At 36.3% G+C, this 15,448-nt stretch overlaps 1 protein-coding gene across 1 annotated transcript in view; it reads right to left on the bottom strand.

Moving 5' to 3' along the window:
* Positions 1 to 15,448, bottom strand: part of TMTC3 (transmembrane O-mannosyltransferase targeting cadherins 3) — a 63,745-nt gene that overhangs the window by 13,704 nt on the left and 34,593 nt on the right. Inside the window, 3 exon segments of the mRNA XM_036866474.1 lie at positions 3,081 to 3,192; positions 5,112 to 5,232; positions 13,644 to 13,792. Coding sequence (XP_036722369.1) covers positions 3,081 to 3,192; positions 5,112 to 5,232; positions 13,644 to 13,792 — 382 coding nt within the window.

Genomic DNA, 15,448 nt, shown 5'->3' with positions numbered 1-15,448 from the left:
TAAATGTTAAGAATCTCTACCCTCTGTGATCCTATACTGTTCTAGGGTTTTTAAATACATCTATATGCTTGTTACTTCAAATTTTTATCTCTAGTCCTGACCATTCCCCTTATCTCCAGACTTATAGTTCTATCTCCACCTGCATATCTAACAGGGACAAAAAAGACTCTTGATTTCCTTCCCTACATGTCGTTTTAGCTGTCAAATCTATCTATGAAGAACACAGCTGAAAAACACAGAACGAGCCAAGAAGTCTCTGAATGACAAATTCAATTTTTCCAAGATTATGTACTTTTTCATAATAAATTGTAATAAAATGATTTGCCTGTTTTCCTAGCCCACTTTTTATTAGAGACAGCAATTTTGAGAGTATGGTAGGTAAGTCATACTAACTAAAGGAGACAGGTTCAAGTAAGTATCTTAAAAACAGCCAAAAGTGACAACTGACAATGATAGGAAAAATGATTTTAAACTAAACATCCACAATCACACCCACCCACCAACACGATTTCATTTCGTCCTGACAACAATACAATGAGATAGAAATTACTGTCCCAACTTAGAAATGGAAAAGATAGGGCTGAAGGAGCCTAAATATCGTCTTCTAAGTCTCCAGGTCCCTGTGTGTCTGACATAAAGATGACTTTGCTTCTCTTTTTAAAAACTCCCAGAATGAACCTAAAAGGCTTCAGAAAGCAATGAATTGAAACTGCCACAGTTAGTGACCACTGACTGTGTGTAAGACTATGCTAGGTGATGCAGGGCCTATGAAGATGAATCAGATGTTCATGCTGCCCCTAGGAAGCTCCTCAGTTTAAATACATAGATAGTTTAAATAAATAAATATTTTAAACGAACATTTAAATAACAAATATCACAGAAAAGATACAAAAGTTGCAAGGAGTCTTGAAGATGAGAAATATTTGCTTCTAACTGGAAAGATAGGAGGGTTTATTTTGTTTTGTTTAGAAAAGAAGCCATATGAGATGGGTTGCAAAAGATCGGTAGGGTATGGTAGAAGGTGGATGGGAAGGAAAGGAGAAGGGAGGAATTCCAGGCTCAAGGAAGAACACGAACAAACGCAAAGAGGTGAGGAAGCTCATGACATGTACCCTAGATTTCAAGAAAAACTAAACTACATGAAGAGCCAGGGGAGGTAAAATTGTAAAGATAGCTAGACCATCAGTAATATATTTCTACAACATTCTCTAACTGGAATTTGGCTTTGCCTTGGGGACACTGGCAGCTTTTCCAAGTGGTGACTGTGGTCTTTTTCTTATCCCTTGCAACACTGGGCCTGGAGTTAGGTGTCCTCCTTGATCTTTACCACTTCCAGACCACTGTAATTCCTTAAAATCACTCATCTTTGAATTTCAGATCATTAAACTCTATTATCCACTATCCCTCCTTACTGCAGTCACCAATCTCATATATAGCTCCTGGTTCCTTGTTGTTCTTTCCAACATCACACAGTTGTCAAAATTCTTAGTAATTTCAAAATCTATATAGATGTATCTTCCAATAGTTGCCTTGATATCCTTTCTTCCAATAATTTTCACCTCCATTCTCCTTTAACTAGTCAGTTCAATGGCCACAGTCATATCTAGTCGAAATATAGGGGGCACTGCCCACCAATCCCCACCCCTCCGAGTATATTTAGAAATGTATATGTGGGGAAGTACTTTTTGGTTATCATACTGAATGGAAAGTAATGATTGTACTTGGAAGGTGGCGGTCACGTTTGGTACATATCCTGGAACACTGAAAACTAAAAGTGCTCTAGCTAGACCCTACTCAGACACCAACAATTTTTCAGATCTATAAACGACTGATCTGATCACCTTTTCCTCATCTTTCAATCTCTCTCACATCCCTTCATAACCAGCTTAGGTTGTGTCTCAATATTCCCTTAACCCTTTGTTTAGTAATACACATCTGACAAAATTCTAAACCTGTTTAACCAAATTCTCCATGCCTGTACCACTGCACTTATAAAGTAGTGGGAGAAAACTTTTAACCACATCAACTGGTTTAATTGTAATTAAGTATTGCTAACCTCAAGTAGGGTGTTAGAGCTGCTTGACAATCATACCATATTTTCCTACTCTATACATTTTCCTAGATCTTTGTTTCTCAGCACGTGATTCATGGGCTAAGTATCACCTAGGAACTTATTAGAAATGCAGAAATTCAAGCCCTACTCTAAATCTCTATATATCAGAACATGAACCATATGATCTCCAGGTGATTTACAGGTACATTAAAGTTTGTGAAGCTATGTCCTAGATGACTACTTCAGACCCTCTCCTGGTCTTAGATTTCCAGCACTTCCTCTCCCTTCCCCACACTCTACTGTTGATTTTACTTTCTATTTCACTGAGAAAACAGAAGCAAACAAAGGACAACTTCCAGAAGCTATTCATCTATTATTCACCTGCCTATATCATGTCTCTACACTCTGCTTTCCCGGTTACCACAGGTTAACTATTGGTTCAGTTGACTGAATGAAATCCTCACCCTGAGCACTAGATCCTATTTATCTATTCTCATCTGTTCAAGGACATTGACCCAGTACTTCGGTTCTCCACCGTGAATTATTATTTTTCCCAGCTTCAATGGATTAGTCACACACGTTTTGCTTCTCTCACCTTAAAACAAAACCCCCAAATTCCTGAAAAACAGAAAAACCCATCATCCTACTACCCTCTCTTGACCCCATATTCAGCACCAACATTTCTTATCAACACCCTTTAAAAGAGTTTTTAATATCAACTGTCTCCAATTATTCTTCTCCCACTCTCTTAAACTCACTACTATCAAGCTTTTGCATCTACCCCTTCACCAAAATTGCTCACCAGTGCCACCCAACAACTCTGTTTAAAAAAGACTCCTTAAATGTCTGATATAAATAGTTCTAACATATAATCCAATTCAAAAATAAGCCAGCACCAAACACTGTACCATTCCAGTCAGTTGGGATAAAGCTTGAAAATAAACTCTACCTATTTTCCACAAATATAATCATGTTTTTTAAAAGAAAATAAACTACTACAATAGCTTTATTAGTTAATAATGCTTACCTGGCTGAACATGGGTAGCCTGTAAGAAGTATTTCAAAGCTCTCTCAAAGTTCTTTTCATTTTCCAGAGCATGACCCACATTATTCCATAATTTGGCATTATTTTTATTTACCTTAAATACGGAAGTACAGATAGAAATTAGTTAAATTAAAAAAAAATGAGTCTAATTAACACAGATTTTGTTTGGTATACTATTAGGAATGGAGCACCCCACAGAAATGTCCATGAACAGATGAAGTGGGTAAAAAGGCACAAACTTCTAGTTATAAGATAAGTAAGGTCTGAGGATGTAATGTACAGCATGGTGACTATAGTTAACAATATTGTATTGCATATTTGAAAGTTGGTAACAGAATAGATCTTAAAAGTTCTCATCACAAGAAAAAAAGCTAACTATATGAGGTGATGGATGTTAACTTATTCTGGTAGTCATTTTATATATATATACACACACACACATGCATATAATCATTATATTGTACACCTTAAAGACAAAGTTATATGTCAATTATGTCTCAATAAAACTGGAAAATAATCATTCCGATTTCTCCCAGAAAAAAAAATGTGTATATATATGTGTGTGTGCATGTATACATACAACTCCAATTAACATAGATATCTGTTTGGTATATTATTAGGAATGGAGTGTTCCATGGAGATAAGGAAGAAGTCAAAAGAACACTGCTTCATGAAGTTTACCCTCTCCTCCCTTTCAACATTAAAATACTAAAACCACAGTTTATCTACTTTACATATTAAAATTTTACTAACACTTTTATTTCATCAAAACATAGAACTGTTTGAAAACTCCTGCTCTATTATTTATGTTCTTTAGGGAAAGACAGAATTTGAACAAGTGAATATGTTTAAACACTGCACTGATGACTTATTTTGAGGCTCGACATAAAGCTATTTATGTAGTCTACTATGGTAATGGGAACCCTGGAGAGTACAGAAACAGCCAAAAGGAAGTTAAGAATTTAGAGATCTGAAGAGAGGGAGCATCTGAAAAAAAATCACTGCTTATAACTTTTGCAGAAAACAAATTTTGTGACTTATTCGCATTTACGCTGTCCATTCTATAAAAATGCAGTATCACTCCTTTCTGTCAGTTTCTATCTTTCCTATAGTATTATAACCATTGGTTATTCTCCATATGGAAGGGCACCATTTTTTTTTTTTTAAATATTAGCTTTATTTTTTTTTTTTTTAAGTACTTGACCACTTTTTTCTTTCTTTTTTCTTTAAAATTTTTATTTATTTATTTATTTTTATTTATTTATGGCTGTGTTGGGTCCTCGCCTCTGTGCGAGGGCCCTCTCCAGCTGCGGCAATCGGGGGCCACTCCTCATCGCAGCACGTGGGCCTCCCACTATCGTGGCCTCTCCCGCTGCGGAGCACAGGCTCCAGACGCACAGGCCCAGCAACCATGGCTCACGGGCCCAGTCGCTCCGCGGCATGCGGGATCCTCCCAGACCAGGGCTCGAACCCGTGTCCCCCGCACTGGCAGGCAGACTCCCAACCACTGCGCCACCAGGGAAGCCCAGGGCACCATTTTTTGCCATGTATTTTATTCCATTCAATCTAAGATGCCATCAATTATAAGGCTCACCATTATTTTATGTACCATTAAGAAAGAAAAAAGGTCACTAATTAATTGTAAGATGCCTTTTACTGTAAGATTTATTCTGATTTCAGAGACGTTAAAAGGTAAAAATAAATAAATAAATAAAAAGGTGCACCTTAAGAACCAATGAAACAAAGCATTCATATTTAAACATTTTATCATTTGAGTGTCTAACAACAGTATAGCATTTGTGCAATTATTCACATATGCTCTAGACATACACCTAAGTACTAGTCAGGGCACTAGTTATGGTATATATTATACAAAGAACAAATCCTTTTTATTAATTTTTTGGTGAAGTACTTAACATTGACAGTTAATTGCCTAGTTAAAGTAAAGTTAAAACACTGTATCAGGGATGGCTATAAGAAATAACTGATGACATATTCTGAATAATACTTTACCTTCAAGGCTGACATAAACAGCGTATATTCAGACTCCCAATCCCAATTTCTATGGAGTGTTTTTAAGGCATGAGTGAGTATCACCATAGACAGACAAACCCAGGATAACTTTTTTAATACACTATTTAAGAAAAAAAAAAGCAGAACAATAAAACATTGTCTACATCACCAAAACAGAGGTAAGAAATATGCTAAATATCTCTAAATAAAATGTTTGAATTTATTCTAAAGATTAGGGATTGTTCTAATAATCATCCAACTTGAGAGGGAACAACACCAAAAAAATTAAATGTTATGAACACTTATACACTTATACTTCAGTCTTCAATTACATTAAATATTTCAATATTTGCCTTTATTTCAAAAGTTTTGTTTACATTTAATGACAAAAAATTGATACAACCAATTATTAATTGTGAATTTTTATACTTAGAGTTCTTTTGTACCATTTACCTATAACTTGAATATTCTTAGTAGTGTTTATAAAGGGTCAATCTTATCCCTGGCTGTATTTAAAAACATTATTGTTTACAATAAACACCACAGATTATCATGGTATTCTTGAAGAATTTTACATTTTAAAACTAGAATTATTTATTAAAAGTCATAGTAAAATTAACTATAAAATAGATGTAAGTTACTTATATAGCTTTAGGTTAATCACTTGGGACTGAATTTCTCATTTAAAAATGATGGTTATGGAGAGATCAGCTCAAGATGGTAGAGTAGAAGGATGTGCTCTCACTCCCTCTTGTGAGAGCACCGGAATCACAACTAACTGCTGAACAATCATCGACAGGAAGACACTGGAAGTCACCAAAAAGATACCCCACATCCAAAGACAAACGAGAAGCCAATGAGACAGTAGGAGGGGCGCAATCATGATAAAATCAAATCCCGTAACTGCTGGGTAGGTGACTCACAAACTGGAGAACACTTATACCACAGAAGTCCACCCGCTGGAGAGAAGGTTCTAAGCCCCACGTCAGGCTTCCCAACCTGGGGGTCCAGCAATGGGAGAGGAATTCCTAGAGAATCAGACTTTGAAGGCTAGCGGGATTTGACTGCAGGACTTTGACAGGACTGGGGGAAACAGAGACTCTACCCTTGGAGGACACACATAAAGTAGTGTGTGCACTGGGACCCAGGGGAAGGAGCAGTGACCCCATAGGAGACTGAACCAGACCTACCTGCTAGTGTTGGAGGGTCTCCTGCAGAGGCAGGGTGTGGCTGTCACTCACCGTGAGGACAAGGACGCTGGCAGCAGAAGTTCTGGGAAGTACTCCTTGGAGTGAGCCTTCCCAGAGTCTGCCATTAGCCCCACCAAAGAGCTGGGTAGGCTCCAGTGTTGGGTCGCCTCAGGCCAAACAACCAACAGGGAGGGAACTGAGCCCCACCCATCAGTAGAGAAGCAGATTAAAGTTTTACTGAGTTCTACCCATCACCAGTCCCTCCCATCAGGAAACTTGCAAAGCCTCTTAGACAGCCTCATCCATCAGAGGGCACACAGCAGAAGCAAGAAGAACTACAGTCCTGCAGCCTGTGGAACAAAAACCACATTCACAGAAAGATAGACAAGATGAAAAGGCAGAGGGCTATGTACGAGATGAAGGAACAAGATAAAACCCCAGAAAAACAACTAAATGAAGTGGAGATAGGCAACCTTCCAGAAAAAGAATTCAGAATAATGATAGTGAGGATGATCCAGGACCTCGGAAAAAGAATGGAGGCAAAGATCGAGAAGATGCAAGAAATGTTTAACAAAGACCTAGAAGAATTAAAGAACAAACAAACAAAGATGAACAATACAATAACTGAAATGAAAACTACACTAGAAGGAATCAATAGCAGAATAACTGAGGCAGAAGAAAGGATAAGTGACCTGGAAGACAGAATGGTGGAATTCACTGCTGTGGAACAGAATAAAGAAAAAGGAATGAAAAGAAATGAAGACAGCCTAAGAGACCTCTGGGACAACATTAAACACAACAACATTCACACTATAGGGGTGCCAGAAGGAGAAGAGAGAGAGAAGGGACCTGAGAAAATATTTGAAGAGATTAGAGTCAAAAACTTCCCTAACATGGGAAAGGAAATAGCCACCCAAGTCCAGGAAGCGCAGAGAGTCCCATACAGGATAAACCCAAGGAGACACAAGATGAGACACATAGTAATCAAATTGGCAAAAATTAAAGACAAAGAAAAATTACTGAAAGCACGAAGGGAAAAACGACAAATAACATACAAGGGAACTCCCATAAGTTTGAGAGCTGATTTCTGAGCAGAAACTATACAAGCCAGAAGGGAGTGGCATGATAAAGTGATGAAAGGGAAGATCCTACAACCAAGATTACTCTACCCAGCAAGGATCTCATTGAGTTTCTATGGAGGAATCAAAAGCTTTACAGACAAGCAAGAGCTAAGAGAACTCAGCACCACCAAACCAGCTCTACAACAAATGCTAAAGGAACTTCTCTAAGTGGGAAACACAAGAGAAGAAAAGGACCTACAAAAACAAACCCAGAACAATTAAGAAAATGGTCATAGGAACACACATATCGATAATTACCTTAAACGTGAATGGATTAAATGCTCCAACCAAAAGACACAGGCTTGCTGAATGGATACAAAAACAAGACCCATATATATGCTGTCTACAAGAGACCCACTTCAGACCTAGGGACACATACAGACTGAAAGTGAGGAGATGGAAAAAGATATTCCATGCAAATGGAAATCCAAAGAAAGCTGGAGTAGCAATTCTCATATCAGACAAAATAGACTTTAAAATAAAGAATGTTACAAGAGACAAGGAAGGACACCACATAATGATCAAGGGACGAATCCAAGAAGAAGATATAACAATTAGAAACAGATATGCACCCAACATTAGAGCACCTCAATACATAAGGCAACTGCTAACAGCTCTAAAAGAAGAAATCAACAGTAACACAGTAATAGAGGGGGACTTTAACACCTCACTTATACCAATGGACAGATCATCCAAACAGAAAATTAATAAGGAAACACAGCTTTAAATGACACAATAGATCAGATAGATTTAATTGATATTTATAGGACATTCCATCCAAAAACAGCAGATTACACATTCTTCCCAAGTGTGCATGGAACATTCTCCAGGATAGATAACATCTTGGGTAACAAATCAAGCCTCAGTAAATTTAAGAAAATTGAAACCATATCAAGCATGTTTTCTGACGACAGCGTTAGGAGATTAGAAATCAATTACAGGGATAAAAACTTAAAAAACAGAAACACGTGGAGGCTAAACAATATGTTACTAAATAACCAAGAGATCACTGAAGAAATCAATGAGGAAATCAAAAAAAAACAAGAAACACCTCTAGAGGAAAAAATGACAAAAAACAGGATGACCCAAAAACTATGGGATGCAGCAAAAGCAGTTCTAAGAGAGAAGTTTACAGCAATGCAAGCCTACCTCAAGAAACAAGAAAAATCTCAAATACACAATCTAACCTTACACTTAAAGGAACTAGAGAAAGAAGAACAAACAAAATCCAAACTTAGCAGAAGGAAAGAAATCATAAAGACCAGAGCAGAAATCAATAAAATAGAAACAAAGAAAACAATAGCAAAGATCAATAAAACTAAAGCTGGTTCTTTGAGAAGATAAACATAATTGATAAACCATTAGCCAGACTCATCAAGAAAAAGAGGGAGAGGACTCAAATCAATAAAATTAGAAATGAAAAAGGAGAAGTTACAACAGACACTGCAGAAATACAAAGCATCCTAAGAGACTACTACAAGCAACTCTATGCCAATAAAATGGACAACCTGGAAGAAATGGACAAGTTCTTAGAAAGGTATAACCTTCCAAGACTGAACCAGGAAGAAATAGAAAATATGAACAGACCAATCACAAGTAATGAAAAAAATATGAACAGACCAATCACAAGTAATGAAATTGAAACTGTGATTAAAAATCTTCCAACAAACAAAAGTCCAGGACTTCACAGGTGAATTCTATCAAACATTTAGAGAGGAGCTAACACCCAATCTTCTCAAACTCTTCCCAAAAATTGCAGAGGAAGGAACACCCCCAAACTCATTCTATGAGGCCACCATCACCCTGATACCCAGCCAAAGATACTACAAAAAAAGAAAATTACAGGCCAATATCACTGATGAATATAGATGCAAAAACCCTCAACAAAATACTAGCAAACAAAACCCAAAAACACATTAAAAGGATCATACACCATGATCAAGTGGGATTTATCCCAGGAATGCAAGGATTCTTCAATATATGCAAATCAATCAATGTGATACACCATATTAACAAATTGAAGAATAAAAACCATATGATCATCTCAATAGATGCAGAAAAAGCTTTGGACAAAATTCAACACCCAATTTATGATAAAAGCTCTCCAGAAAGTGGGCACAGAGGGAACCTACCTCAACATCATAAAGGCCGTATACGACAAACCCACAGCAAACATCATTCTCAATGGTGAAAAACTGAAAGCATTTCCTGCAAGATCAGGAACAAGACAAGGATGTCCCCTCTCACCACTATATTCAACATAGTTTTGGAAGTCCTAGCCATGGCAATCAGAGAAGAAAAAGAAATAAAAGGAATCCAAATTGGAAAAGAAGAAGTAAAACTCCCACTGTTTGCAGATGACATGATACTACACATAGAGAATGCTAAAGATGCCACCAGAAAACTACTAGAGCTAATCAATGAATTTGGTAAAGTTGCAGGATACAAAATTAATGCACAGATATCGCTTGCATTCTGATACACTAATGATGAAAAATGTGAAAGAGAAATTAAGGAAACACTCCCATTTACCATTGCAACAAAAAGAATAAAATACCTAGGAATAAATCTACCTAGGGAGACAAAAGACCTGTATACTATCAGAAACTATAAGACACTGATGAAAGAAATTAATGATGATACCAACAGACGGAGAGATATACCATGTTCCTGGATTGGAAGAATCAATATTGTGAAAATGACTATACTATCCAAAGCAATCTACAGATTCAATGCATTCCCTATCAAATTACCAATGGCATTTTTTACAGAACTAGAACAAAAAATCTTAAAATTTGTATGGAGACACAAAAGACCCCGAATAGCCACAGCAGTCTTGAGGGAAAAAAACGGAGCTGGAGGAATCAGACTCCCTGACTTCAGACTATACTACAAGGCTACAGTAATCAAGACAATATGGTACTGTCATAAGAACAGAAATATAGATCAACAGAACAGGATAGAAAGCCCAGAGATAACCCAAGCACCTAGGGTCAACTTATCTATGACAAAGGAGGCAAGGATATACAGTGGAGAAAAGATAGCCTCTTCAATAAGTGGTGCTGGGAAAACTGGACAGCTACATGTAAAAGAGTGAAATTAGAACACTCCCTAACACCATACACAAAAATAAACTCAAAATGGATTAGAGACCTAAATGTAAGACCAGACACTATAAAACTCTTAGAGAAAAACATAGGAAGAACACTCTTTGACATAAATCACAGCAAGATCTTTTCTGATCCACTGCCTAGAGTAATGGCAATTAAAAGAAAAATAAACAAATGTGACCTAATGAAACTTCAAAGCTTTTGCACAGCAAAGGAAACCATAAACAAGACAAAAAGACAACCCTTAGAATGGGAGAAAATATTTGCAAACGAATCAACGGACAAAGGATTAATCTCCAAAATATATAAACAGCTCATGCAGCTCAATATTAAAAAGACAAAGAACCCAATCCAAAAATGGGCAGAAGACCTAAATAGACATTTCTCCAAAGAAGACATACAGATGGCCAAGAAGCACATGAAAAGCTGCTCAACATCAGAAATTATTAGAGAAATGCAAATCGAAACTACAATGAGGTATCACCTCACACCAGTGAGAATGGGCATCATCATAAAATCTACGAACAACAAATGCTGGAGAGGGTGTGGAGAAAAGGGAACCCTCTTGCACTGTTGGTGGGAATGTAAATTGATACAGCCACTATGGAGAACAGTATGGAGGTTCCTTAAAAAACTAAAAATAGAACTACCATACGACCCAGCAATCCCACTACTGGGCATATACCCTGAGAAAACCATAATTCAAAAAGAGACATGTACCAAAATGTTCATTGCAGCTGTATTTACAATAGCCAGGACATGGAAGCAACCTAAGTGTCCATCAACAGATGAATTGATAAAGAAGATGTGGCACATATATACAATGGAATACTACTCAGCCATAAAAAGAGACGAAATTCAGTTATTTATAGTGAGGTGGATGGACCTAGAGTCTGTTATACAGAGTGAAGTAAGTCAGAAAGAGAAAAACAAATACCATATGCTAACACATATATATGGAATCTAAGAAAAAAAAAATGGTCATGAAGAACCTAGGGGCAAAATGGGAAGAAAGACACAGACCTACTAGAAAATGGACTTGAGGATATGGGGAGGGGGAAGGGTAAGCTGGGACAAAGTGAGAGAGTGGCATGGACATATATACACTACCAAATGTAAAATAGATAGCTAGTGGGAAGCAGCCACATAGCACAGGGAGAGCAGCTCAGTGCTTTGTGACCACCTAGAGGGGTGGGATAGGGAGGGTGGGAGGGAGGGAGATGCAAGAGGGAAGAGATATGGGAACATATGTATATGTATAACTGATTCACTTTGTTATAAAGCAGAAACTAACACACCACTCTAAAGCAATTATACTCCAATAAAGATGTTAAAAAAAAATGAGAAAAATGATTAATTTAACTACCGTATATTAAATTTGCATTAAAACAAAACAAAACAAAAAAAAGACACATGCACCCCAATGTTCACTGCAGCACTATTAACAATAGCCAGGTCATGGAAGCAACCTAAATGCCCATCGACAGATGAATGGATAAAGAAGATGTGGTACATATATACAATGGAATATTACTCAGCCATAAAAAGGAACGAAATTGGGTAATTTGTAGAGATGTGGATGAATCTAGAGACTATCATACAGAGTGAGGTAAGTCAGAAAGAGAAAAAGAAATATTGTATATTAACGCATACATGTGGAACTTAGAAAAATGGTACAGATGAACCGGTTTGCAGGGCAGAAACTGAGACACAGATGTAGAGAACAAACGTATGGACACCAAGGGGGGGTAAATGACGGGGAGTGGGGATGGGGGTGTGATGAATTGGGAGATTAGGATTGGCATATATACACTAATATGTATAAAGTGGATAACTAATAAGAACCTGCTGTATAAAAAAATAAATAAAATTCAAAAATTCAAAAAAAATAAATAAAAAAATTAAAAAGATGGTTATAATTCAATAATCCCTATGATCTTATTTAGTATTAATAGTACTAATGTTCTCTGAGTCTGTGCTTTTTGTCTCAGTAACAGAGTTCGATTTCTTTCATTTCGATAGATCCACTTAACCAGGATAACAGTACGCGGATCAGAAGGAACATGGACATTGGAAGCAGTCAGGTGTAAATCTGAATCAAGACTCTGCTGTTGACTAGCTGTGTGGTCTTGTGTAATTCAGGTAACTTGTATGAGCTTCAATTTTCAAATGTGCAAAATGGAGTTAAGGAGTGTCAAGATTAAATGAGAAAAATCTAAAGAGTGTATCCTGGAGCTGGTACATGATAGGCACTCCAAAATTGGTAGTGAGTATAACTGGATATATGGATAGAAGCTAAGAGAAAAGGTCTGGTAGATGGCATTGAAAATTGTAATCATGGATGAGATCATCCAGGGAGAACATGTAATGTGAGGAAAATGGCTATTAGTAAAACTCTGAGAAATAAAAAATATTTAAAGAGCAGGTGCAGCAGGGAGAATCTGAAAACTGAGCAGAAATGAACAAATGTGGAAGAGAATCGGGACAGAGACTTTTTATAGATGCCAGGGAAATAAACTTTAAATAAAAGCATTGACTGGATTTAGCTATGAGAGGCAATTTGTTACATGTTAGTAAAGTGACGTAGAGAGAAGTCAGAATTCTGTGGGTTGAAGGGTGACTGGAAAGTAAGAAAAAGGAGATAGTGACTATTCTGTTCCTTAACTATTGGTTTAAGGCAATTAGGACATGGTGGTTACGATGAAGCAAGAAATTATAGATTGCCTTCTATATGCATTTTACATATATTAACCCGATATAACTCACTTAAGGTAGAAGACTGTTATCTTAGCTCACTGCATATGGAAGTAGCAATGATCACCTGAAACTTTAGTCTCAATAATATTCTATTTTGCATTTGGGTCTGACTGAAAGTTTGTTATGTCTCAGGCTGTAAAATAAAATTATATAAATATGAGGAAGACCATAGGATGAGGTAGGGGTTACGCAGCTTTTCTAACCTGCATTACAGACAGTGAGGAGACTGTCAATGTGAAAAACAAGAAGGTATAAAATGACTTATAAAAACTAAATAAACATTTTAAATACTTAAATGTACCATACTGAATTCTACAGTTAATAAGCATTAAATGCACTAACATTTTAATTCACCTTTTGTTTGATATTTTCTGCCATCCATGGGCTACCAAAATACAGAATCCCATGCTAGGAACATATAATACTCTCTCAGCAACAACAAATCCAACTGGGAAAAAAAGGTTTGATGCAGGAATAAACGGTAATGCCATTAAACAAAGTGCCTACAAAGAAAAAAAAGACATTTTATTAAATTAAAAAATATATGCACATAAACAGTCAAATCCAAATATTTTATCATTTAATTTGGATAATGTACTGGTGGACCGTTTTTAATAATACTATAAAGGATACTGATTTAAACATAAAGGACGCTTAAGGATGGTAACAACAAACATGAGGAGGTATGTCAGCAAGGTGGAATGAAGTCTTCTTGAATGCTAGAACTTATACCTAAGGCTCACTCAATTATCAATAAATAAAAAATATTTTTTGAAAATATATCTAAAATAAAAAAACAGTAATTTTTATATATCTAACTTATGTGCTTGTGGTAAAAATAAATTGACAGGAAAATATATTAGGTTTTAATAAAATAAAACTATAAATTGTAGGTTGATAAAATAGCCAAACATATCAGTTTTTATTATTTTACTACTATCTGTAATACTGGAAATTGATAAGGTATGTTTCAGACAAGACAGAAGACTACTTCTATACATTACTTCAGCGTTACTTTGCATAGTATTCTGATGGGTCACATACATTTAACGGAGACTTAGTATATGTATAAAAATAAACCTGGCCCCTTTAAATCAACAGTCTTTTATTCTACAAGAATTTCTAAAATTCTAACACTGCACACTGTGTTAGAAATAAACATCACAAAATGCTTAGACTTTTTGCCATTTTGAAAATGGGATGGCATATGGTTTCCAGATTACAAAGCCATTACAAAAGATAAGACACAAATAACTAGCACACAAATAACTTATGGAAAGAAATAAGTTGGTTGTCATTAGGACATCTGTTTCTATGGACATCTGCTTCCATATTTCATTACCCTGATTTGTTTTATAGTACCTAATGGAATAAATAAGTTGTTCTTTCAGCTTCAGAAGTTTGAGAGTCCTCTAAGAGTTTGAGAGGAAGGAATGCCTTTTCTTTTTCATCCTTTATTAGTAAAAATCGATGTAGAAATGTAAATACAGTGAAAAGAATACTTTCTCCATGAATCACAAATTAGTAACTTGTAATAATACAAAAGACTGAATCTGAAGAAAAGCACTACCATCGAATTGCTCAGTATCATATCGATTTATATGTCTGAAATTTTAGTGTTTTCTTTTTAATCAAAAAGGTAAAACATTAAGAGTGCATAATTCACTTTCCACTTCCCAGAAGTGCTTGATTAAAAACAACCAGCTAGCTGTGAAACAGAGATTTGTTTCTAAATACATGATCCTTTAAAAAAAATATATTCCCTATTAATTCATGGATGCCCTAAGGCAATTTCACTGGAAAAAATTAAAAGTGTTAAATTCAGCCAAAGATGCATCACAGACTGATGCATAAGCTACACAAAAAAGAAAAACCATCTCTCAAAAAAATCTACTGGTTCTTGAATAAGAAATGTCTCAATGATTAACTTACTCAGAAGTTCTAATATGCTCTCTATTAATGTATGCCAACCAAGTTTACTGTAACGAACATAATATCCTTCTTCCAGTGACGTAAACTCTCCTTAAAAGGAAGGATGGGGGCTTCCCTAGTGGCGCAGTGGTTATGAATCCACCTGCCAATGCAGGGGACATGGGTTCGAGCCCTGGTCGGGGAAGATCCCTCATGCCGCGGAGCAACTAAGCCCGTGCACCACAACT

This window comes from Balaenoptera musculus, chromosome 10 (genome assembly GCF_009873245.2).
Source record: "Balaenoptera musculus isolate JJ_BM4_2016_0621 chromosome 10, mBalMus1.pri.v3, whole genome shotgun sequence".
NCBI lineage: Eukaryota > Metazoa > Chordata > Mammalia > Artiodactyla > Balaenopteridae > Balaenoptera > Balaenoptera musculus.
The sequence above is the reverse complement of the archived record's forward strand: the minus strand, read 5'-3'. Positions and strand labels throughout refer to the sequence as shown.